Source organism: Hemiscyllium ocellatum, chromosome 23 (genome assembly GCF_020745735.1).
Source record: "Hemiscyllium ocellatum isolate sHemOce1 chromosome 23, sHemOce1.pat.X.cur, whole genome shotgun sequence".
Lineage (NCBI taxonomy): Eukaryota > Metazoa > Chordata > Chondrichthyes > Orectolobiformes > Hemiscylliidae > Hemiscyllium > Hemiscyllium ocellatum.
In genome coordinates, this window is record NC_083423.1 from 57,315,866 (window position 1) to 57,342,876 (window position 27,011).

Below are 27,011 nucleotides of genomic sequence, written 5' to 3' on the forward strand. Positions count from 1 at the left end.
GTTTGTCGAGCATGATTTCCTCTTTGTAAATCTGTGCTGACTCTGTAACCTCCTGTCACGGTTTTCCAGTTAGCCATTTTTCTTTCATGAACCACAGCAGTCCATCAGATGGAGATACATTCATAGTCCTAAAGGGATATGTAGAACATAGATAGAACGTAGAACAATACAGCACAGAACAGGCCCTTCAGCCCACGATGTTGTGCCGAACATTTGTCCTAGCTTAAGCACCTATCCATGTACCTATCCAATTGCCGCTTAAAAGTCACCAATGATTGTGACTCTGCCTCTCCCACAGGCAGCGCATTCCATGCCCCCACCACTCTCTGGGTAAAGAACCTGCCCCTGACATCCTCCCTATACCTTCCACCCTTCACCTTAAAGTTATGTCCCCTTGTAACACCCTGTTGTACCCGGGGAAAAAGTCTCTGACTGTCTACTCTATCTATTCCCCTGATCATCTTATAAACCTGTATCAAGTCGCCCCTCATCCTTCGCCATTCCAATGAGAAAAGGCTTAACACTCTCAACCTGTCCTCGTACGACCTATTCTCCATTCCAGGCAACATCCTGGTAAATCTCCTCTGCACTCTCTCCAAAGCTTCCACATCTTTCCTAAAGTGAGGCGACCAGAACTGCACACACTACTCCAAATGTGGCCTTACCAAGGTCCTGTACAGCTGCAACATCACCTCACGACTCTTGAATTCAATCCCTCTGCTAATGAACGCTAATACACCATAGGCCTTCTTACAAGCTCTATCCACCTGAGTGGCAACTTTCAAAGAGCTATGAACATAGACCCCAAGATCCCTGTGCTCCTCCACCTTACTAAGAACCCTACCGTTAACCCTGTATTCCGCATTCTTATTTGTCCTTCTAAAATGGACAATCTCACACTTGACAGGGTTAAACTCCATCTGCCACTCCTCAACCCAGCTCTGCGTCATATCTAAGTCCCTTTGCAGCCGACAACAGCCCTCCTCACTATCCACAACGCCACCAAACTTTGTATCGTCTGCAAATTTACTGACTCACCCTTCGACTCCCTCTTCCAAGTCATTAATAATAATTACAAACAGCAGAGGACCCAGAACTGATCCCTGCGGAACTCCACTTGTAACTGGGCTCCAGGCTGAATATTTACCATCTACCACCACTCTCTGACTTCGACCGGTTAGCTAGTTCTCTATCCAACTGGCCAAATTTTCAAACTATCCCATGCCCCCTGACTTTCTGCATAAGCCTACAGTGGGGAACCTTATCAAATGCCTTACGTTTTTCATCAGGATTGGCTTTTAGAATGGACAGGTAACAGATTCTAGAATCTTGGAGGAACTACTCTTGAGACCATAAGACGTAGGAGATGCTGTGCCATTCAATGAGATCATGGCTGATCTGATATAAAAGCAGAAATTGCTGGAGATGCTCAGCAGGTCTGGCAGCATCTGTGGAGAGAAAGCAGAGTTAACATTTTGAGTTCCGAACTGGTTCCAAAACTAGACCCAAAACACTAATTCTGCTTTCTCTCCAAAGATGTTGCCTGACCTGCTGAGATTCTCCACAGGTGCACCACCATCTAAAGAAGAAATTCCTTCTTATCTGTGTCTTAATTGCGTGACCCTTTAATCTTAGATTATGCCATCTGGTCCTCAACTCTTCCCACAAGGGAAAGCAAGTTTTTGGAATTTACCCTGTCAAGCCCCCTAAGAGTCTTGTATGTTTTGATAAGATCATCTCTCACTCTTCTAAGCTACAATGAATACTGGCCCAAGCTACTCAACCTGTTCTCATAAGACAGTTCCTCCATCAGCCTAATTAAGTTTCTATGGACGACCCCCAATGCCAGTATATCTTTCTTAAGAAAAGGGACCCAAAAACTGTTCACAGTATTCTAGCTGTGGTCTGACACGTGCCCTGTATAGTGTTAACAAGACCTGTCTGTTTCTATACTCTATCTCTTCGAAATAAAGGTCAGCATTCCATTTGTCTTCCCTCTTTACTGAACTTGTAAGCTAGGTTTTTTGTGATTTCTTCCTTTATCCCATAGATTTCTACAGTCCTCCATTTAAATAATATTTAGCTCCTCCACTTACCAAAGTATGTAACCATGAGGTTATGTTCAAAGTTTTGCCCGATCGTTTAATCTGTCTCTCCCTCTCTACAGATTCCTTGTGTTATTGTCACAACCTGCCTTCCCATCTGTCTTTGTGTCACGCATAAAGTTGGCTATAGTACATTCATTTTTCTCATCCACATCAGTAATATATTTGTAAATGATTGTGGCTCCAGCACTGATTCTTTTGGCATTCCACTACCATCCTAACAATACTCCCATGATCCCAACTCTGTTTTCCGTTGAGTCTTTTCAAAAAACATTAACTGCTTTCTCGCAACAGACCTGCTGAGTTTCACCAGTAACTTTGTTTCTGCCTCTATCCATACTAATGTATGACCTCCAACACCATGGACTCATATCTTATTAAGTAGCCTAATGTTGGTACCTTATCCAAAGTCTCTGAAACACATGCATTGTGTCCCTTTATCTATGCTGTTTGTTATCTCCTCAAAGAATTCTAATAAATTTGTCACATATTATCTCCCTTTCATGAAGCCATGCTGACTCTGCTTGATCATGTTCTGTGTATTGAAATGCTCTGCTATTACATCCTATGTTAGAAACTCTATATCTCCGAATAGTTCCAGAGATGTAGAGGAAAGGATAGCAAAGATGATTCTGGATAGGATAGCAATAGGATGGTTGTTATGGAGGACTTTGAGCAGGTTTTTCCTGACACAGTATGTAGACAGGCCAATAAGAGGCAAGGCCACATTAGATTTGGTACTGATAATGAACCCAGATTCTGGATTAGTGGAGCTGGAAGGGCATAGCAGTCCAGGCAGCTTCCGAGGAGCAGTAAAATCGACGTTTCAGGCAAAAGCCCTTCATCAGGAATAAAGGTAGAGAGATAAGCTAGAGGAGGGTGGGTAGGGAGAAAGTAGCATAGAGTACAGTAGGTGAGTGGGGGAGGGGATGAAGGTGATAGGTCAGAGAGGAGGGTGGAGTGGATAGGTGGAAAAGAAGATAGGCAGGTAGGACAAGTCATGGGGACAATGCTGAGCTGGAAGTTTGGAACTAGGGTGAGGTGGGGGAAGGGGAAATGAGGAAACTGTTGAAGTCCACATTGATGTCCTGGCGTTGAAGTGTTCCGAGGCGGAAAATGAGGCGTTCTTCCTCCAGGCATCTGGTGGTGAGGGAACAGCGGTGAAGGAGGCCCAGGACATCCATGTCCTTGGCAGAGTGGGAGGGGGAGTTGAAATGTTAGGCCACAGGGCGGTGTGGTTGATTGGTGCGGGTGTCCCGGAGATGTTCCCTAAAGTGCTCTGCTAGGAGGCGGTCTCCTCTACATTGGAGAGACTGGACGCCAGTCCAGAATCTGGTTTCCTGCATCTGCAGTCATTGTTTTTACCTGGTAATGAATCCAGCCAGGTGTGAGATTTGGAGGTAGGTGAGCACTTTGGGATAGTGACCACAATTCAGTTATGTTTACTTTAGTGAAGGAAAGGGATAGGTATATACCGGAGGGCAAGCATTATAGCTGGGGGAAAAGCAGATGGGGAAGGAAACTGCAGGGGATGGGCACAATTGAAATGTGGAGCTTATTCAAGGAACAGCTATGGTGGGTCCTTGATAAGTATGTACCTGTCAGGCAGGGAGGAAATGATCGAGCGAGGAAGCCGTGGTTTACTAAAGTTGAATCGCTTGTCTACAGGAAGAAGAAGGCTTATGTTAGGATGAGATGTGAGGGCTCAGTTAGAGTGGTAGAGAGTTACATATTAGCCAGGAAAGACCTAAAGAAAGAGTTGAGAAAAACCAGGAGGGGATATGAGCAGTCATTACTGGATAGGATCAAGGAAAGCCCTAATGCTTCCTATAAGTATATCAGGAGTAAAGGAATGCCTAGAGTAAGATTACAGCCAGTCAATGATAGTCCGAGGAGATAGGAGAAGCGCGAAATGAATATTTTTCATCAGTATTCACACTGGAAAAAGACAATGTTGGCATGGAGAATACTGAGATACAGGCTATTAGACTAGACTAGATTGAGGTTCACAAGGAAGAGGTGTTAGCAATTCTGGAAAGTGTGAAAATAGATACATCCTCTGAGCCAGATGAGATTTATCCTAGGATTCTCTGGGAAGCAAGGGAGGAGATTGCAGAGCCTTTGGCTCTGATCTTTGTCGTCATTGTCTACAGGAATAATGCCGGAAGACTGGAGGATAGCTAATGTTGCTCCCTTGTTCAAGAAGGGGAGGAGAGACAACCCTGGTAATTATAGACCAGTGAGTCTTACTTCGGTTGTGGGTAAAGTGTTGGAAAAGGTTATAAGAGATATAATCATCTAGAGATTAATAAGTTGATCAGGGATAGTCAACATGATTTTGAAAAGGGTAGGTCATGCCTCACAAACCTTATTGAGTTATTTGAGAGGGTGACCAAACAGCTGGGTGAGGGTAAAGTGGTTGATGTGGTGTATGTGGATTTCAATAAGGCATTTAATAAGGTTCTCCACAGTAAGCTATTGCATAAAATACGGAGGCATGGGATTGAGGGTGATTTAGTGGTTCGGATCAGAATTTGGTTAGCTGAAAGAAGACCGAGGGTGGTGGTTCTTGGGAAATGTTCATCCTGGAGTTCAGTTATGAGTGGAAGGATCTGTTTTGGGGCCACTGCTGTTTGTTATTTTTTTCAACGACCTCGATGAGGGCATAGAAGGATGGGTTAATAAATTTGTAGATGACACTGAGGTCAGTGGAGTTGTGGATAGTGCAGAGGGATGTTGTAGGTTACAGAGGGACATAGGTAAGCTGCAGAGCTAGGCTGAGAGGTGGCAAATGAAGTTTAATGCAGAAAAGTGTGAGGTGATTCATTTTGGAAGGAACAACTGGAATGCAGAGTGCTGGGCTAATGGTAAAATTCTTGGTAGTGTAAATGAGCAGAGGGATTTTGGTGTCCAAGTACATAGATCCCTGAAAATTGCAACCCAGGTTGATAGGGTTGTTAAGAAGGCATACAGTATGTTAGCTTTTATTAGTAGAGGGATTGACTTTTGGAACCATGAGGTCATGCTGCAGCTGTGCAAAACAATTGCACTTGGGTATTGCGTACAGTTCTGGTCACCGCATTATAGGAAGGATGTGGAAGCTTTGGAAAAGGTTCAGAGGACATTTGTTAGGATGTTGCCTGATTTGGAGGTAAGGTCGTAGGAGGAAAGGCTGAGGGACTTGAGGCTGTTTTCGTTGGAGAGAAGATTGAGAGGTGACTTAATTGAGACATATAAGATAATTAGAGGATTAGATCGTGTGGACGGTAAGATTATTTTTCCTTGGATGGTGATAGCTAGCACGTGGGGGTATAGCTTTAAATTGAGGGGTGATAGATATAGGACAGATGTGAGAGGTAGGTTCTTTACTCTGAGTAGAAGGAGCACGGACCACACAGCTTGCAACAGTAGTAGTCTCCCCAACTTTAAGGGCATTTAAATGGTTATTGGATAGATATATGGACAAAAATGGAATAGGTTAGAAGGGCTTCAGATCGGTTTCACAGGTCGGCGCAACATTGAGGGCTGAAGGGCCTATACTGCACTGTAATGTTCTATGTTCTAACGTTTTCCTAATAACAAATGTTAAGCTAACTGGCCTTTAGTTACTGATATTTTTTGTTTTCTGCGCTTTATAAATTAAGATATCACGCTGGCAGTTTTCCAGCCCTCTGTGACTTTTCCAGAATCTAAGCATTCTTGGAACATTACTATGAGTGCATCTTTACCTCTGTAGCTACTTCTTCCAATACTCATAAAGATGCTTCCCATCAGGTCTTATCGCGTTTTAGCCCCATTAGTTTCCGGAGCATCTTTTCCCTGGTGATAGTTATTGCATTTAGAGTCGTACAGCACGAAAATAGGTCCTTTGGCGCAACTCGTCCGTGCCAACCATGTTTCCCAAACTGAACTAGAAGTTTAACAGAAAGTTGCCATTTTGCTCCAGGTGGTACATGGTCAGCTGGAGTCCAACCAGTGGGTAATAACCTTGATGGAGATTTGTATCTATGTCGATCATTGCAAATAACGTGGTTTGCAGTATTCCTCTTGGAGCCTTTCTAAATCAGTTAGAGTAAAACCAAAACTTCCCAATTCAGAAAGTACTAAGTAGTTGTTGAAAAAAAAAGTTGGAAGGCAGAGAAATTATTTCTTAAGTACTGCTTGAGATGTAAATACTGATTTGGGCACAAGGAGAATTTGCTGCTTGTTTTATAAATTGTGCTGCACATACACCTCTGAGGACAGAAGGCATTTGATTTTACATATCATCTAAAAGATGTTACCTGTGATGGTGCAGCACTCTCAGCAGTGCACTCAAATGTCAACTTAAGCTCTGTGCTCAAATCTCTGTATTAGGGTGTGAAAGCCTGAGTGATGGGATATGTCAACAACTTAAAACAAGCTACTACTTTAAAAAGGCTGTCTCAGTATAAAATGTCAGAGCATTTTGAAATAAAATCTGACACCAAGCCACTTGAAGTGTTTTTAGGTCAGATTACCAAAAGCTTGGTCTAAGGACTGTCTTAAAAGATAGACAAAAGAGAAAATTCCAGAGCAATTTTCTCTCTTCTCTCTCCTTGGAGTAATTTAGAGTGTTGAATTTAGTAATTTCAGAGTGACATTAATGTCTTGCAATGTGAAGACTGATGCAAAGTATTTATTCAACTCTTTTGCCATTTCCTCTTGCCTCATTATTATTTCCCCAGCCTCAGTGTCAAAGGGGCCTATAATCAGTTTGGCCTCTCTCTTCCTTTTTTATACATATATTTCTTTGCTGTGAGTAATTAACTATTTTCTTAAATGTCTGCTTTTTTTTCTCAGCCATCTTTGCTACTAACCTCATTTCCCAGTGCACTCCTGTCAGCTCTGCCCTCCTTCTTTTGTAATTGCGCTTAGCATATTTGACTCTGACCAATTTCTTCCCTCTCAAACTGAATGCTAAATTTGACAATGTTATGGTCACTATTTCCCAGAGGGTCTTTTACTTTGACATGATTTATTAAGCCTGCCTCTTTATGCATCATCTAATCCCTGTGTGGATCCACAACATGTTCGAGGAAATAATCCTGAATGTACTCTATGACTTTTTCCTCTGCCAATCTGACTTTCCCCAATGTATTTAAGTTACCCTGATTAATGTTAATTATCCTCATTATCTTCTGATATATTGTTTCCCATCCTATAGCTACTGTTAGGGGACATATAGATGACTGCTGCCAGTGTCTTTCTCCACCCACATGGATTCCATGTCTTCTAATCCAAGATCATTTCTTGAGATCATACTTATACCACCCATCCTAACAATGCTGCCCACCAACATTTCCTTCCTGTCTGTCCTTTTGAGAAGTCACATACTCATGAATATTTAGTTCCCAGCTATGATCTCCTTATAATCACGTAATGACTATAGGCTCATATATATCATTGTAGATTTGTCCCTTTTATTCATTTATTTTGTTCTGAATATTATGTGCATTCAAGGCAAGAACCATTAATTTTGCCATTTTACAATTTTTCCTCCTTTAATCCGATTTACTGCTTTTTCCCCCTGTATTTATACACTCTGTCCCTTCCTGTCTCACTCTGGGCATTGACCATAAGACATAGGAGCAGAAATTAGGCCATTCAGCCCATCGAGTCTGCTCTGCCATTCAAACATGGCTGATAAGTTTCTCAACCCCATTCTCCATTCTCTCCAAAATAGCTGCCCTGCTATCTCCCTCTTGCTTTGTGAGCCTAGATTTCTCCCCTCTCCCCCTTCTCCCCCCGTCCCTCCAACTAATTGGTCCAAAAATGTCTCCATAGCTCTAGTTCCTTGATTCACCAGGACACGTTTTCTCTGATGAGCACTTGAAATGTCATAATGTTCAAGACTGTGGGCCAAGTACTGGAAAGTCAGATTAATGTAGATCGATTCTTTGGATCTGTTCTATATTCTTCCCCCTTCCCACATTTTGAGGAGGTTCTCAAGTTCATATTTTTGGTCAGACTTGATGGACCGAAGGGCTTTTTTGTATTGTCGGACTCCATGACTGGTCCAAGCAAGGATGAAGTGAAGCGTAGCCCACCAGAACAGATCCCTTCTATCCCACGGGTGCCATTGCCCCACAAACTTGAAGCCCATTCCACCCACTCCAGTCCTTGAGCCATGCATTAACTCTTTTTCTTATTTGCTCAGGCAGTAGTCCAAAGATTACCACCTTGTAGGTTCTGACTTTTGACTTATCTCCAAGTTGTTCAAAACTTTTCAGTCGTCAATGATCAACATCAATACTAACTTCACTCACAATATACAAACATGGGTCATCTCACAGAATTGTTACGGTACAGAAAGAGGCCATTCAGCCCATCATGCCCGTTCTATTATCTAGTATCAATCTCCTGCATTTTCCCCATATCCTTGTACACCAAATATTTATCCAATACCGTCCTGAAATTCTCAATTGAACTTGCCACCACCACATTTCCAAGCAATGCAGCCCATACCATAACGACTTGCTGGATGATATTGCCTTTTCTTATGTAACCCTTGCCTATTTTGCATATCACTTTAAATCCCTGTCCACTCATTATTTTCCCTTTACAATAGGAACAGTTTCTCCCTATTTACTCTTTCTAGTCGCTCTTGATTTTGAAAACCTTTATCAGGTCTCCTCTCAGCCTTCTTCTCTTCCTCCTCCTTGTCAGTTTGGAGGAATCATCTGCAAATTTCTGATATCAGAGTGTCCCCTTTCCTACTGTATGGATCTAGTCTACATTCCTACACCTTCCTACATTTTGAGGCAGTTCTCTAATTCTTAGTGTGGCTTTTGCTTGATTTTCTAAACTAGACCCGAGCAATTTTGATGGAACAGGCTCCCACTTCGCACAATGCTAGAGAAAAATTTGGCAGAAATGCCCATTTTAGATACAAACTCCTCTCTGTTAGAATTCCCTCTACTTTTGAAATCAACAGGCCATGTCTGTCCAACAAGTAAGAAACAGGACTGTCACCAACTTGAGCTTCTGAAAATGAGTGATGAGTGGATTACTTGGTGCATAGCTTTAGAACAGTATACAGCAGTTTCCATGGAGGAAACAAGTGGGAGGGTTGCGGTGGTGTAGTGTAATATTACTGGACTAGTAATGTGGAACTCCAAGTAATGTCCTGGTGACACAGTTTCGAATCCCATCAGGCCAGCTGGTAAAATTTGAATTCAATAACAGCTGAATTAAATGTTGGCAGTCAATTCACCAAGTTCACTAATGCCATTTAGGGAATGAGATTTGCCAGTCTGGTTACGTGTGACTCTAGATCCACAGCAATGTGATCAACTCTTAATGCCATCTGAAATGGCTGAGCAAGCCATTCACTTTAACGGTAATGAGGGATGGGCAATAAATGGACATCTATATCCCACAAAAGAATAAAGAAACCTTACTTTTCTCCTTTGACACAGTCATCCTGAAAGCTCAAAGCTCTTCCTTTTGGCAAAATATTTTGACTGTACCAATAGAATATTCATTCCTGGGGTCACTAGCAAGGTTAGAAATTTTGGCCATTCTCCAGTTGCTCTGAATTTGATACTGAGTAGACATTGTAACCTAGTGGATGTTTGAGGTAATGTGTTTGCTGTTGCAGAGGGTGCAATAATTGATGTAATTGTACCTCCCAAAATCACAATTAATCCAACTGCCAAATTTACATTGATTTGTTTTAGGCTTAGAATTGATGTGCAATAAAATAAAACCAGCATTAAAGCACCGACAAATGTGCAGTCAAGATGTTTTGATTACAGTCAAGGTATCCTGAGTCTGACATCCCTCGAAGGCAAGGGTTGAGCTCTTACAAAGAGCAGGGACAAAAAGATGTTATTTTGTTCCCGTGGAACAATTTCGGGAAAACTGAGATTTCAGCTCATCGAAGAGCAGCAAAGCCAGCATAAATGGTGGCTGCGACAAACTTAGCACTTAGTCTCCTGGGAGGTATATTTGTGGGCGGCAGTTTGTGAAATTCTCCAGATATTGCTAGCAGCTCTGTGGAAGGAGATGGCATTGCCGAGTTTCAGGGCTGTGCTAAACCTGGACAGAAGCTCTTCTTTTAAGAGTCTGCAGATGTTTGCACCAACCATCCGCAGAATACAGAACCTCCCGAGGTTATCCTGTAGTGCAGGAAGCTGATTTTCTGTTTCTGTAGGGATTTGTTCTCCTGTGATGTGTTGAGCTTTCTGTCCATGTCCTCTGCCCTGTCAACTGGCATTTGGTGCACTGTAGCTCCTGGTGTTGTTGATGCTTCTGTTCATTGTCAGAGGTCGAAGATGGAGCCGCGTAAGCTCCTCAGTGAACCACACTGCAGGGAATGTTGACAGTGAAGAAGATTAAATTAGTTTAATAACTGTGTCCAAGGTGACAAAAAGGGTCCTTCCTCCCCCCCCCCCCCCCCCCCCCCCAAAGTCTTGGAAATCACTTCCAATGTAATGAAGACACACTCCCAGAACTCATGCTGCAAACAAAAGCCTGTCACTCAGCACCTCTAAGATGACAAGATTTAAATGTTTTATCAGTTTCACATTTTTGCCAATTCTCTGACTTCTCACGTGGTTTGATCTGGTGAAGTCAATTCCCGACTCAGGCGACTGACTGTGTGGAGTTTGCACATTCTCCCCGTGTCTGCGTGGGTTTCCTCCGGGTGCTCCGGTTTCCTCCCACAGTCCAAAGATGTGCGGGTCAGGTGAATTGGCCAAGCTAAATTGCCCGTAGTGTTAGGTAAGGGGTAAATGTAGGGGTATGGGTGGGTTGCGCTTCGGCGGGTCGGTGTGGACTTGTTGGGCCGAAGGGCCTGTTTCCACACTGTAAGTCTAATCTAATCTAAACTTCAGACAATCCAGGAAAGCTCCCCATTGGTCATTAAAGCCAGAATGCAGGGTGAAGTCCGTATTTGAATTTGACTCATAGACCTGTCTGTCCCAGAGGGGTTTCTGGTGCGTGAACAAACACAAGTAAGTTAGATGCAGAGGTTGGAACTAATGGCTATTGATTCTTTAACATGCTGAGCACATAAACCCCCATGGAGCCTTGTGGGTTAAAGTTCAGCCTCTCTGCATTGAAACAGAAGCTTCATGGACCTGTTCCACTGGGAGAAGTGTTACTTGCTCTTAGCAAGGCCATGTTAATGGGCTGCACAGGGCTGTGACTCTGAGTTACAGTGTTCATGGTCAAGTCTCATTCCCAGAGCTTGTGCACAAAATTCCAAGCTGACTCCCAGCACAGCACTGAGGGAGTGTTGCACTGTTGAAGGTGCTGTCTTCCAATTCAGATGTTAAACCGAAGCCCCATTTGCCTGTTCAATGAGTGTGAAAGATCGAGTGGTACTGTTTCAAAGAAGGAATGGGAGAGTTAGCATAGAACAGGACAGCACAGGAATATGCCCTTTGGCGCACTGTGTCTGTGCCAACCATATTATTCTAATCCCATCTGCTTGCTCATAGTCCATATCCTGTATTCCTTTCTTGTTCCGTGGCTGTCTAAGTACGTCTTAAATATGTCGATCAATTCTGTTTTGGCCACCTCTCTTGGCTGCACTTTTCAGGCACCTATCAGCCTCCGTGTAAAGAACTGACCTTTTACATCTCCTTTGAACTTCCCCTGCCTTAAACCTAAACCTAAACACATTTCTACTCTGTGAAAAAGATTGACTGTTGACCCTATCCATACCCATCAAAGTTTTATATACTTCTATCAGGTCACCCATCAGCCTCTGACAATCTTGCCTAAACAATCCATGTTTGTCCAACCTCTCCTTATAGCTAATAAGCTCCAATCCAGGCAACATCCCGTAAACCTCATTTGCACCCTGTTCACAGCCTTCTGGTAGTGTGGTGACTGGAACTGCACAGAATACTTCAAATGTGGTCTGACGAAAGTCTTATACAGCTGCAACATGACTTACCAACTTTTATACTCAGTGCCCTGATTGATGAAGGTCGTCTTTACCAACTAATCCTCCTGTGTTGCCACTTTTAGAGAGCTATGGGATAGCACCCCAAGATCCCTCTGTTTTTCAATGCTCTTAAGGGTCTTGCCATTTACTGTATACTTTCCTCTTGCATTTGACCTCCCAGAATGCATCACCCTATAGTTGTCTGGATTAAACTCCATCTGTAGTTTTGCTGTACAACTTTCCAACTGATCTCTATCCTGCTCTATCCTTTGATAACCTTCCTCACTATTCACAACTCCACCAATTTTCACAAATAACAACAGAAATAGCTGGAAAAGCTCAACAGGTCTGGAAGCATCTGAGGAGAGTAATCTGAAATGACGTTGTTAGTTGAGTGACCCTTCGTCAGAACTGTTTCTGATTTACAGCATTCGCAATTCTTTCAGTTTGCACCAATTTTCATGTTGCCTGCAAACTTACTAATCAGACCACTTACATCTTCACCTACATCCTCTATATATGTATAATATCAAACATCAGAGATCCCAGCACTGATTCTTGTAGAATACCATTGGTTACAGACCTCCAGTCAGAAAAACACCCCTCCACAACGTCTATGACAAAGACAATGTTGTATCCAACTTGCCAAGTCACCATGGATTCAATGTGGCATAATCTTCTGGACCAGCCTACAATGAGGGACCTTGTCAATGGTTTAGTAAAGTCCATGACATTAATATCCACTTTCCTACCCACATCAATGTTCTTTGTCACTTCCTGAAAAATCTTAGTCAAACTGTAAGATAATGCCTCCCCCACATAAAGCTATGCTGACGATACCTAATAAATTCATTCTTCGCCATATGTGAGTGGATGTCGATCTGAGATTTTTCTCCTGTAATTTCCCTACCACTGATGTAAGGCTCACCAGCATATGATTCCCTGGATTATGCCTATTGCCCTTCTTAAACAAAGAAACTACATTGGCTGTCCTTACAGCCCTAATGAGTTTTCTACCAGAGAGTCTGGATGGATATACAAATGGCACAATCTTTGTGATCATTCCTAGTTGCAGTGGGCAGACCTGCTGTATCTGCCAGTACAGTTATTGATAACTCCAAATCTCAATCGTCTATAATGAGGCCCAGGTGACCAGTAACATACACTATTTAAGTGACCCAGAAATGGTTTTCAATGCAAAGTGGAACAAGCTGGTTTGTAAAGTGGCTTTTTATTAGTTGTCACCAGCAGGCAAAAGTCCTGTGTCCGGTATTAAACTAAGTTGCATCTGAAATAATTGTTTTAGTAACCAGGTGAGTGTATGAGCATACCTGCCTGCAAATCCTCAAATGTTCATTCACGAGTCTTATCAAAATACTCTGGTTATTTTGCGAATGTCTGTGCATTAGCTTCTGAAAGTTCCTTGATCTCTCCTCCATAAAAGGTTTGGGTCATATTTGCTGGGACTGTATTCAGAGTAAATATTCACTTTTACATGCACAGGCCCTCACTATTTTTGATCAGGAAATGGTACCAGAATGGGATGATGGGAGATTCTGGAAAACCTGTGTGGTTAACTGGCATAAATAGCCAAAAATTGTGATTTCCATAAAGTAGTCCAAAGTGAAATGGATTTTGTGTTTGATGAATACCCAAAGTGAAGTGCTGCAGGGTCAACCTATTTGTTGCATGGTTAATTCTTCTGTTGCACATAGGCTTCTGTATATTCATATGTACAACAGTTAATAGAGTGCCCTCACTGTTATTGCCAAGTCTGTTGGGTAACAGGTTTTGGGTCATCTGGTGACAGATTCTCTTCTCAAGATGGAAATATTTTTTACACAATCCCTGACACAATGTGTGATCCTACGCACCGCTGTCTTCTCCAGTCCCACACAATGACTTCCCAGAACCAGTCAAGACGAGGTGAATTCTGATATTACGAGGTATGATATTACACCAAGAGTAACCAACATTTTACAAGTTGGTACTCTCCCTATGGACTGGGTGAAAAATATCACAGACGGTGGATTAAAACCAACCAATACAGAAAGAAGTGCTGGGAATTTCACTAGGATTTCTCCAGCTCCATCTGAATTTTATCCATTTGTATCAAATTTCAGCTTATGTTACTTTGGTGGTGTGAGAAAATCTCTAGAAAATCCTGAAGATTGGTTCTTCCTCCGTTGTCCTAAATACCGCAGTTAATCGATTTGCCCCTCTAAGTTTTTTCATTTCTGTAAAGTATATTACCACTTGTTAACTCAAATGTGGTTTAAATTGATCATAGTAGTTCAAAATCTAATGAAAATTATTTTTTTTCCTTTTCTTCCACAGAATATTATTAAGAAGGTGATTGGACAGAAGTTTGTTTACAAATTTGTCTCGTTTCCAGACATTTTAAAAATGGATCCTCACTCGCTGGAATCCAGTCGGGAAAACATTTTGCTCAGGGATAGTGACACTCCAGCAATTTCAGAGAGCAGAGATCACCAGCAAATAACATTATCTAGCGGCAGAAGTCCCAGCCGCAATGATTATATCCACTCTGGGTTATATACTTCTTTCACCATTAACTCTTTGCAGAATAGGTCTGACTTTTTCAAGTCAATCAAAATGGAAAAGCCAGAAGAGAAAATTGCAAGGAAACCCACCTCTGAGGAGGTCAGAACTGTTATAAGATTTGTAACTAATAAAAGTGAAAGGCCAGTTTCCATGCCCATTGGCTCCGTTCCATCATCACATTCTCCGTCCCCAGAAGCTGTAGTCGCATCAACTTTGTTCACTGCTCTCGCCTCTAAAACATCGCCTCCTTTATCATCATGTCATTCCCCTGTTGCCTCGTCATCCTCGAATACCTCCTCCTCAGCAGGGTACCAGAAGGCCTGCATTATCGAACTTGATGCTTATGATTCAGAACAGTCTGTTCAGCCTCTAAACCTCTCCTCAGGCTCGAAGGCCAAATCACCCTGTCCGGCTGAGCAGCGACAAAGCCATCTTCCAAAAGCTAAGAAACCCAAAGGCCTGGAGATTCCAGCTCCTCCTTTAGTCATAACCAACACTGATGCTGGCTCAATTGCCCTCAATAGCCCAGCACTTCCTTCTGGATCCCTCACTCCTGCCTTCTTCACTGCACAGGTTAGTTTATTCATTTTCATCTGGGTTGACGTAAGTGACACTTTCAGCACTGAATCTGATCATTACGCATTGGCTTCTCAAAATGCATTGCATAATGATGTACAGTCATGGCAAGTGAATCAAAAACTTCTCATTTTCTATTCATTAAATTTTTTTTAAAAACTGCGATTTTGGAATGGAACGTGAATACAATTGTAAAATGATATTTTCCATATTGGTTATGAAGCAGGTTATTTTTTAAAGAATGTATTTCATGTCTCTAATGGGATGAATAGGAGTGTTAAGGATTGGAACAATAATTTCACACTCTCAGTAATAGCAGCATAGCCTCCAAGGTTCACCTGAGCACCATTCGATGCAGAGGGAGCTTCCTTGTGCTCACCCTTAACCTCAGAAAACCTTTGCAAACTGCATCACTCTGATCATTGTATCTGACAGCTTGTAGACTGCAGGAGATAGATTAAAAGCTTTTCCCAGCTGATCACTTGCTTCAATTTATTTTTGTAAATATGTGTTATATTTTTTGTTCAGTAGATTCAAATGTTGATATATGTCGGTTCCAACTCTGTGTGTAGCACTTTCAACAGATTCCAAAGCGTTGACCTAGTCCAGACACTTCAGCACATGTTCCAAACTGTCATTTTAATGTGACACTGCATGAATGCTGCATTGTCTTTCAGGTGGGACCACAGAAATGGAAAAGATTCCATCTTAACAATTTGAAACCTTTCCCTCCTCAATCTTATTAAACAGATTATGGGATCATAAATTCAGAGGAGACCCATCTAGCAGTGCAGCTAATCCACTGACCCTCCTGATTCCCTTCTGCCCTGCTGTTTACTATCCCTTGTTACTGGCAAGTAAATTAGACTTCACTCCCCTGTACGGCAGTGCATTCCAGATCACAACCGCTTGCTGTTTGGAAAGGATTTCCTGGTCTCACCTCAAGTTCTCTTGCCACTCACTTCACATTCACGTCCTCTGGTTCTTATCTGTTCTAATAGAAACAGTTCCTCACACTCTACTCTAAACAGACCCTCCCTTGTTTTTAACATCTATATCTCCTCTTAACATTCTGTGCTGAAAGGAGAGCAGTCCCAGTTTCTGCAGTCTGTCATTCTAGCTGAAGTTCTGTACCCGTGGAATCATTCCACAATCTTATACTTTCTCATTCTTTCTAAAGTGAAGAGTCCTGAATTGCACACTTACCTCTGTTGAAGCTAAATCAATGTTTAGTCAAGGTTCATGATAATCTAGCTCTTCTACACTAATAAAGGTACAGAAAAGTATAAGATGCCATAAGCTTCATTCGCTGTTTTCTGAATCTGCCCTGTTACCATCCACATGGCACATTGTGCATAGTTAGGCCCAGCTTCCTCACCTCCTTTACAATGATCTCTTTACTTTATTGCTTCTTTTCATTCTCCCTACCAAATGTATTAAACATATTATACTTCTGTACCTGGAATTTCATCTGCCAGTTTTCTACTCATTTTGACAACCTGTATCCTCTTCAAGATTATTATTATCATCCTAAATTCCCAATACTTATAAGTTTTGTACTATTTCAAAATTTAGAAATTGTACCTTATACATGCCAATTTAAGTCATTAGATAAACATCAGAAAAAGCAGGGTTCCCAGTACCAACCCCTGGCTTCAAAAAAATCCTATCCATCACTACTATCGATAGAAGACTGGATTCCTTTTACGTTAGCTGTATGTCTCTTCTCATATTCACTCTTTGTTTTCTAATCTTTATCACCTTCACTTCTGTACTCTCTATACTCAGCCTGGTTCACACTTGTATTATCAACCTAACATTTGCTGTACACCCAGTTTTTCTGCTACATCTCTCTGTCATTTAAGGAGCTCTAGTTTGGGTTGCCCTACCTTTTCCCCTCTAGGGAATCTGCTTTTCCAATACTTGAACTCCCTCTCCTCCTTAAAGATGTTTATATTTCCGTGTAGTTCACTCTATTTTGGTGCTGTTTGCAGGGTTTTGCTGTGCTCTTATTAGTTGCTGTGTTTCTCTACATTACAATGTTACTTCTTATCTCTCTTGCAGATTGTAACAGCAACAATGCTTCAATATACTTATTCAATTGAATATTTTCTTGGGTAGCTTGAGTTTGTGACAGCCTCTACACATCTGCAAATATTTTCTTTCTTCTTGGTTCCTTCAATAAATCATAATAAATATCAATTTTTAAATGTACAGATAGAGAGCTCAGTTCTAAAATTAAACATGCAGCGCTGGCCCATGCTTTGAAATCTACAGCTTCATTATTTGGGGCAAAGCTGAAAGAATTTGTACACTTATAATTGATGCAGATATCCATAATGGCTGAGACTGGTACATTATATACATTTTCAATATGATGAAAATACAAGAAAATTAATTATTTAATTTGGCTGCACCTAAAGAAAAAGAAGGAACCAGCATTTCTGTAGCGCCTTTCATGATCTCAGGATGTCCCAAACCATGTCATAGGCAATAAGGAATTTTACAACTGTTGGAATATCATTGTCACAGTGATCAATGTATGAACAGCAAGATCCCATAAACATTTAACCTACTCTGATCATGTTTGATCCTCTATCTCAATGCTGTATTCCCGCTTTCTCTTCTTACCCCGTGATGCCTTTTAACGTAGAAATGTATCTCTTTCTTGAGTGACTTGGTCTCCACAGCCTTTTGTGGTAGAGAATTCCACAGGTTCATGACCCTTTGAATGATGAAGTGTCTCCTCATCTCGGCCTGAAATGGCCTCCCCGTATCCTGAGATTGTGTTCTTGGTTTCTAAACTCAACAACCAGGGAAACAAAGCGATAATGACTACGTGGTCTTCCACATCCACCTGAGAGAGTGGGTGGGTCTTTGAATTAACATGTCACCCACAAATTAGCACTTCTAGCATAGTGTGGCATTCCCTCAGTATGGCATAAAGTGTCAGGCCTGGCCTTTGCAAATGATAACCACTCCAAACCTTCAAGCTCCTTGTTGAAAGTGCTGTCACAGAGACATTGCTGAGAAATTGACTTATTGATTAGTCTAATTACATTTTTATTTTATTATTATAGACACCTAATGGCATACTGTTGACTCCAAGCCCCTTACTCTCCAGTATTCATTTCTGGAGTACATTAAGTCCAGTGGCTCCCTTGAGTCCTGCCAGACTCCAGGGGCCAGGGTCTTTATTTCAGGTATGTGTGAATTGTTAAACATTATCAGGGCAATTTCCTCTGATGTTTTAATGAGCTGTGTCTATTACATGTTCATTGTAAGCTTGATTGATGTTGCTGAATGTTCCTATAGAACAGTCCTTCAACAAGAACCTTATGGTTTCTTTGGGGATGGGCTCAGAGGCGGATCGAGTGGTGAAATGATATGAGAAGGCATCAGAATGATGCCCATTGTTTTCAACTACTATTCTATAAGACCATAAGAGCAGAAGTTAGAACATTCGGCCCATTGAGTCTGCTCCATCATTCAATAATGGCTCATAGATTTTTCAACCCCATTTTTCTGCTTTCTCCCCATTACCTTTGATCCCCTTGGCCATCAAGAACTTACCTATCTCTATCTTAACTATACTCAATGAGCTGGCCTCCTCCACAGACCTCTGTGGCAATGAATTCTATAGATTCCCCACTCTCTGGCTAAAGAAGTTTCTCCTTATCTCTGTTCTAAAGGGTCTTCCCTTTACTCTAAGGCTGTGCCTTTGGTATTTGTCTCTCTTGCCAATGGAAACATCTTCCCAATATCCACTCTGTCCAGGCCACTCAGTGTTCTGTAAATTTCAAATTGGATCCCACCCTCATCCTTGAAAACTCCATTGAATATAATCCCAGAGTCCTCAAATGTTTCTCGTATGTTAAGCCTTTAATTCCTGGGATCATTCTCATGAACCTCCCCTGGACTCACTCCAGGGCCACTACATCCTTCCCAAGGTTTGGAGCCCAAAATTGCTCACAATACTCCAAATGTGGTCGGACCAGAGCCTTTTAAAGCCTCAGAAGTACATCCCTGCCTTTAGATTCTAGTGCTGTCGAGATGAATGATGACATTGTATTTGCCCTCTTATCTACCTGCAAGTTTACTTGAAGAGAATCCTGGTCTCGGATTCCCAAGTCCCTTTGTATTCCACATTTTTGAATTTACTTCCCATTTAGAAAATAGTCTATGCTTCTATTCTTTCCACCAAAGTGCATGACCTCACACTTTCCCACGTTGTGTTTCATCTGCCACTTCTTAGCCCACTCTCCTAACCTGTCTAAATCTTTCTGCAGCTTCCCTGCCTCCTCAGTTCTACCTTCCCCTCCATCTATCTTTGTATCATCTGCAAACTTAGCTAGAATGCTCTCAGTTCCTTCATCCAGATCATTAATGCATAAAGTGAAAAGCTGTGATCCCAACACTAACCCATGTGGAATATAACTAGTCATTGGCTTCCATCCTGAGAAAGACCCTTTAATCCCTACTCTCTGCCAGACAGCCAACCTTCTATCCATGCTAGTAACTTGCCTCTAACATCATGGGCCCTTATCTTACTGAGCAGCCTCCTGTATGGCACCTTGTCGAAGGCCTTCTTGAAGTCCAGATAGAACCAATGGATGTTATCTATTTTACCATGCACTTGCAAGTATTCAGAAATCTCATGCTTCACAATGGACTCCAAAATCTTACCAATGACTGATTGTTCGATAATTTCCCATCTTTTGCCTTACTCCCTTCTTAAACAGGGGAGTTACGTTAGCAATTTTCCAGTCCTCTGGGACCCTCCCTGACTCTAGTGATACCAGAAGGATCACTGCTAAAGGCTCCATTACCTCTTCAGCTATCTCCTTCAGAGCTTTAGGGTGTAGCCCATCTGATCCAGATGATTTGTCCACTTTCAGATCTTCCAGTTTTTCTAGCACCTTCTACTCGATGATAGCTACCATACTCATTTCTGCCCCCTAACTCTCTTGAACGTTTGGGGTGTAACTCATGTCTTCCACTGTGACGCAAAGTACTCATTCAGTTCCTCAACCATTTCTTTGTTCCCCATTACTAGCACGGATTTGTGAAGGGTAGGTCTTGCCTTACAAGTCTTATTGAATTCTTTGAGGAGATGACGAAGCATGTGGATGAGGGTAGAGCAGTGGATGTAGTGTACATGGATTTTAGTAAGGCATTTGATAAGGTTCCCCATGGTAGGCTTATGCGGAAAGTCAGGAGGCGTGGGATAGAGGGAAATTTGGCCAATTGGATAGAAAACTGGCTAACCGGTCGAAGTCAGAGAGTGGTGGTAGATGGTAAATATTCAGCCTGGAGCCCAGTTACAAGTGGAGTTCCGCAGGGATCAGTTCTGGGTCCTCTGCTGTTTGTAATTTTTATTAATGACTTGGATAAGGGAATCGAAGGGTGGGTCAGTAAATTTGCAGATGATACGAAGATTGGTGGAGTTGTGGACAGTGAGGAGGGCTGTTGTCGGCTGCAAAGGGACTTAGATATGATGCAGAGCTGGGCTGAGGAGTGGCAGATGGAGTTCAACCCTGCCAAGTGTGAGGTTGTCCATTTTGGAAGAACAAATAAGAATGCGGAATACAGGGTTAACGGTAGGGTTCTTAGTCAGGTGGAGGAACAGAGGGATCTTGGGGTCTATGTACATAGATCTTTGAAAGTTGCCACTCAGGTGGATAGAGCTTGTAAGAAGGCCTATGGTGTATTAGCGTTCATTAGCAGAGGGATTGAATTCAAGAGTCGTGAAGTGATGTTGCAGCTGTACAGGACTTTGGTTAGGCCACATTTGGAGTACTGTGTGCAGTTCTGGTCGCCTCACTTTAGGAAAGATGTGGACGCTTTGGAGAGGGTGCAGAGAAGATTTACCAGGATGTTGCCTGGAATGGAGAATAGGTCGTACGAGGATAGGTTGAGAGTTCTCGGCCTTTTCTCGTTGGAACGGCGAAGGATGAGGGGTGACTTGATAGAGGTTTATAAGATGATCAGAAGAATAGATAGAGTAGACAGTCAGAAACTTTTTCCCCGGGTACAACAGAGTGTTACAAGGGGACATAAATTTAAGGTGAAGGGTGGAAGGTATAGGGGAGATGTCAGGGGTGGGTTCTTTACCCAGAGAGTGGTATGGTGGGGGCATGGAATGCGCTGCCCGTGGGAGTGGTAGAGTCAGAATCATTGGCGACCTTTAAGCGGCAATTGGATAGGTACATGGATGGGTGCTTAATCTAGGATAGATGTTCGGCACAACATCGTGGGCTGAAGGGCCTGTTCTGTGCTGTATTATTCTATTTTCTATGTTCTATGTTCTACTAGTTCTTCAGCATCATTTTCCAGTGGTTCAGTGTCCACTTTTGTCTCTCTTTGGTGGCAGACCAGCTGACCACCAGGAGGCAGATTGGTTAATTCAGGACATCATTGCAGCAGAGGGTTGATTTGATCAATGCACTCATACTTCAGGAGTAGCCACAGCTGACATTGGCAGTGCCTGCCATGTGACTGGGCAGGATCTCTGAAACATGCTGACCTACAGGCGTAGTGATAGCGTAAAAGGGGTGGAGGGGAGTTGTGTGACTGAAGGAGACTGTCATTTTTACACTAAGAGAGAACGTACACTGGAGAGAACATCCAGTGAGGCCATATGGGTGGAAGTTAGGAATAAAAAGGGTGCAGTCACTATGATGGGTTGATATTAAAGGTCTCCATTAGTCAAAGGGAGATAGAGGAACAGATATGTAAGCAGATCAAGGAAAGATGCAAAAACAACAGGGTTGTTGTAATGAGTGCTTTTAACTTTCTCGGTATTGACTCTACTCCTTATGGGACAGAATTTGTTAGGTACATACAGTAGGGTTTCTTGAAGCACTATGGAGATAGTCCAAGTAGAGAAGGGGCCATATTAAACCTGGTGTTGGGGAATGAATCCAGCCAGGTGATCAGTTTCATTGGGGGAACATTTTGGGAACAGTGATTGTAATTCCGTCAGTATTAAAATAGTTCTGGAAAAGGACAAGGCTGGACCTTGGGTGAAAGTGATAAGTTGGGGGAAGATTAATTACAACAGTATTAGGGAAGGAAGTAGACTAAGAACAGCTCTTTGAGGGTAAATCCACATCTGATGTGGGAGTCTTTTAAAGACCAATTGATCAGAGTTCAACGCCAGATGTTCTTGTGAAGACAGAAGAAGATAAAGATGGCAAGATTTGGAAATTTTGAATGACAAGAGATGTTGAAAGTTTAGTCTCAAATAAAAAGAAGCATGTGTAAGGTTTAGGAAACTGCAATCAATCAGGCTCTTGAGGAATATAAAGGAAGCAGAAAAGAGCTTGAACTTAAACAGGAAATTAGGAAGATTAGAAGGGGCTATGAAATGTCTTGGCAAGTAGGATTATGAAGAATCCCAAGGCATTTTAAATGCAAATTAGGAGCAAAAGGGTTATCGAGGGAAAGAGTAGTGTAGTGCTGAGAAAGCACAGCAGGTCAGGCCACATCTGAGTAGCAGGAGAATCAACGTTCCGGGTAAAAGCCCTTCATCAGGGATCATGCCCAAGGGGCTTATGCCCTACATGCTGATCTGCAGTCCTCACTTTCTCCTCGGGAAAGAGTAGGTCTAATCGAGAACAAAGGAAAAAATCTATGCGTGGATCAAGAGCAAGTGACTGAGGCCCTGAATAAGAAATTTACTTTGTTATTCACCAAGCAGAAGGCACTGGACAATGGTAAGATTAGGGAGAGGTATGTTGATATTCTGGGGTATATTAAGAAGAAAATGATGCTGGGTGTCTCAAAGCATTCAGGTAGATACTTCTCCAGGATACTGAGGGAGGCATGTGAGGATAGTCCTGTGGCCTTGACTGAGATCTTTGTATCCTGTTTAGCTGCAGATGAGGTCTCAGAAGACTGGTTGTTTCTTTATTTAAAAAGGGCCACAGAGAAATCCAGGACATTATAGGCCAATGACCCTCACATCAGTGGTCGAGAAGTTATTGGAGAAGGTTCTCAGGGACAGGATTTACCCCCATTTGGAGAAGAATGAATTTATTAAGGCTAATCAGCATGGCTTTGTGCAGGGGAGGTCTTGTCTCACAAACCTGGTTGAGTTTATTGAGGAAGTAATGGAAATGATTGAGGGTGGGGCAGTGGAAGTTGTCTACGTAGACTTTACTAAAGCAGTTGACAAGGTAGGCTGGTCCAGGAGATTAAGTCACATTGAATCCACGGTGATTTGGTGAATTGGACACAAAATTGGTTTCAGAGTGTGGTGCTAGAAAAGCACTGCAGGTCAGGCAGTATCTGAGGAGCAGGAGAATCGATGTTTCAGGTAAAAGCACCTGCTGTGCTTTTCCAGCCCCCATTCTCGAATCTGATCTCCAGCATCTGCAGTCCTCACTTTCTCCTACAAAATTGGTTTGGTCATAGAAGGTAGAGGTTAGTTGTGGAGGGGTGTTTTACTGACTGGAGGTCTGCGTCAAGTGGTATTCCACAAGGATAAGTGCTGGGACTTCTGTTGTTATGAATGTATATAAGTTATGTGGATGAAAATGTAAGTTTGCAGATGACATGAAAATTGGTAGAATTGTGGATAGTGAGGATGGTTATCAAAGAATACAGCAGGATATAGGTCTGTTGGAAAGTTGGGCATAGAAATGCTGGATGGAGTTTAATCCGGACAAATGTGAGGTGATCCATTTTAGCAGGTCAAATACAAATGGGAAAAATATGGTTCATGGCAGGAATGTTAGAAGCATTGGTATTCAGAGGGTTCTTGGGGTCCATAGCTCCCTGAAAATGGCAACACACGTGGGTAAGGTGGTAAAGGTGTACAACATGTTAATAGACAATAGACAATAGGTGCAGGAGTAGGCCATTCTGCCCTTTGAGCCTGCACCACCATTCAATATGATCATGGCTGATTATCCTTAATCAGTATCCTGTTCCTGCCTTATCTCCATAACCCTTGATTCCACTATCCTTGAGAGCTCTATCCAACTCTTTCTTAAATGAATCCAGAGACTGGGCCTCCACTGCCCTCTGGGGCAGAGCATTCCACACAGCCACCACTCTTTGGGTGAAGAAGTTTCTCCTCATCTCTGTCCTAAATGGTCTACCCCGTATTTTTAAGCTGTGTCCTCTGGTTCGGCAATCACCCATCAGCGGAAACATGTTTCTTGCCTCCAGAGTGTCCAATCCTTTAATAATCTTATATGTCTCAATCAGATCCCCTCTCAGTCTTCTAAACTCAAGGGTATGCAAGCCCAGTCGCTCCAGTCTTTCAGCGTAAGGTGGTCCCGCCATTCCAGGAATTGACCTCGTGAACCTACGCTGCACTCCCTCAATAGCCAGAATGTCTTTCCTCAGGTTATCAAACCAGAACTGCACACAGTACTCCAGGTGTGATCTCACCGGGGCCCTGTACAACTGCAGAAGAACCTCTTTGCTTCTATACTCAATCCCTCTTGTTATGAAGGCCAGCATGCTATTAGCCTTCTTCACTACCTGCTGTACCTGCATGCTTACCTTCATTGGTGTACAAGAACACCCTTGTACTGCTCCTTTACCTAAATTGATTCCATTTAGGTAGTAATCTGCCTTTCTATTTTTGCCACCAAAGTGGATAACCATACATTTATCCACATTAAACTGTATCTGCCATGCATCTGACCACTCACCTAACCTGTCCAAGTCGCCCTGTAATCTCCTAACATCCTCATCACATTTCACCCTGCCAACCAGCTTAGTATCATCAACAAATTTGCTAATATTATTACTAATAGCATCTTCTATATCATTAATATATATTGTAAAAAGCTGCGCTCCCAGCACTGATCCCTGCAGTACCCCACTGGTCACTGCCTGCCATTCCGAAATGGAGCCGTTTATCACTACTCTTTGTTTCCTGTCAGCCAATCAACTTTCAATCCAAGTTAGTACTTTGCCCCCAGTACCATGCACCCTAATTTTGCTCACTAACCTCTTATGTGGGACTTTATCAAAAGCTTTCTGAAGGTCCAGGTACACTACATCTACTGGATCTCCCTCATCCATCTTCAGAGTTACATCCTCAAAAAATTTCAGAAGATTAGTCAAGCATGATTTCCCCTTCATAAATCCATGCTGACTGTGACCTATCCTGTTACTACTATCCAGATGTGTCATAATTTCATCCTTTATAATAGACTCCAACAACTTTCCCACCACTGAGGTCAGACTAACTGGTCTATAATTTCCTGCTTTCTCTCTCCCACCTTTCTTAAAAAGTGGTACAACATTAGCCACCCTCCAATCTGCAGGAACTGATCCTGAATCTATCAAACTCTGGAAAATAATCACCAACGCATCCACGATTTCTCGAGCCACCTCCTTCAGTACCCTGGGATGTAGACCATCAGGCCCCGGAGACTTGTCAATCTTCAGACCTAACAGTCTCTCCAACACCAATTCCTGGCAACTATAAATTCCCTTCAGTTCAGGTCCTTCAGCCACTGTTACCTCAGGGAGATTGCTTGTGTCTTCCCCAGTGAACACAGATCTGAAGTACCAATTCAATTCTTCTGCCATTTCTTTGTTACCCGTAATATATTCCCTTGTTTCTGTCTTCAAGGGTCGATTTTAATATTAACCATTTTTTGCCTTTCACATACCTAAAAAAGCTTTTACTATCCTCCTTTATATTATTGGCCAGTTTACCTTCGTACCTCATTTTTTCTCTGCGTATTTCCTTCCTATTAATCCTCTGTTGTTCTTTAAAAGCTTCCCAGTACTCCGATTTCCCATTTATCTTTGCTATGTTATACTTTTTCTCTTTTAACTTTATATGTTTCTTAACTTGCCACGGCCACCCCTGCCTCCTCTTAGGATCTTTCTTCCTTTTTGGAATGAACTGATCCTGCATCTTCTGCATTATACCCAGAAATACCTGCCATTGTTGCTCCACTGTCATCCCTGCTAAGGTATTGCACCATTGAACTTTGGCTCAGAGCTCTGTAGTTTCCTTTTATTCAACTGAAATAGTGTCATTTCCGATTGTACCTCTCAAATTGCAGATTGAAGCTTATTGTACTATGGTCACTACTTCCCAATGGCTCCTTCACTTCGAGGTCTCTGACCAATTCTGGTTCATTACACAATACGAGATCCAGAATTGCCTTCTCCCTGGTCGGCTCCAGCACCAGCTGCTCTAAGAATCTATCTCGGAGGCACTCCACAAAGTCTCTTTCTTGAGGTCCAATACCATCCTGATTCTCCCAGTCTACCTGCATGTTGAAATCCCCCATAACAACTGTAGTAACATCTTTATGACAGGCCAGTTTCAGCTCCTGATTCCACTTCATTGGTTGGAGCATTGAGTATAAAAGTCGGCAAGTCACGTTCCAGCTGTAAATGGCAGGCCACGTTTGGAGTATTATGTGCAGTTCTGGTTGCCGTAGTGTAGGAAGTATGTGGAGAATTTGGAGAAATGCCAGAACAGGTTTATGCCAGGATGTTGCTTGGATTGGAGCATGTTCGCTATAAAGAGAGGTTGGACAAACTTAGATTGTTTTCACAGAGTGTCGGAGGTTCTGGGTCAACCTGATAGAGGCATATAAAATTATGAGAGGCATGGATAGGGTGGAGAGTCGAAGTCTTTTCCCAGAGTAGAAAAGAGGGAGAAGTTTGAAGGAGACGTGCGAGGGTCGATTTTTCTTCACAAAGGATGGTAGGTTTCTGGAATGTGCTGACAGGGGAAGTGGTAGAAGCAGAAATGTTAGCAATGTTTAAGAGTCATTTAATCAGACACCTGGACAAGAGTAGAAGGGTACAGGCCAATTGCAGGCAGATGAGATTAGGTTAGAATGCCACAGACGTAG

General features: G+C 42.4%; 1 protein-coding gene across 2 annotated transcripts in view; it reads left to right on the forward strand.

The window, feature by feature from the left end:
- The window catches only part of elk3 (ETS transcription factor ELK3), a 95,817-nt gene that overhangs the window by 55,019 nt on the left and 13,787 nt on the right, over positions 1-27,011 (forward strand). Inside the window, exons 3-4 of one of the 2 annotated variants that reach the window (XM_060843285.1) lie at positions 14,362-15,162; positions 18,246-18,368. In XM_060843285.1, coding sequence (XP_060699268.1) covers positions 14,362-15,162; positions 18,246-18,368 — 924 coding nt within the window. The remainder of the gene's footprint in view (positions 1-14,361; positions 15,163-18,245; positions 18,369-27,011) is intronic. The other variant, XM_060843286.1, reaches the window with a different exon arrangement.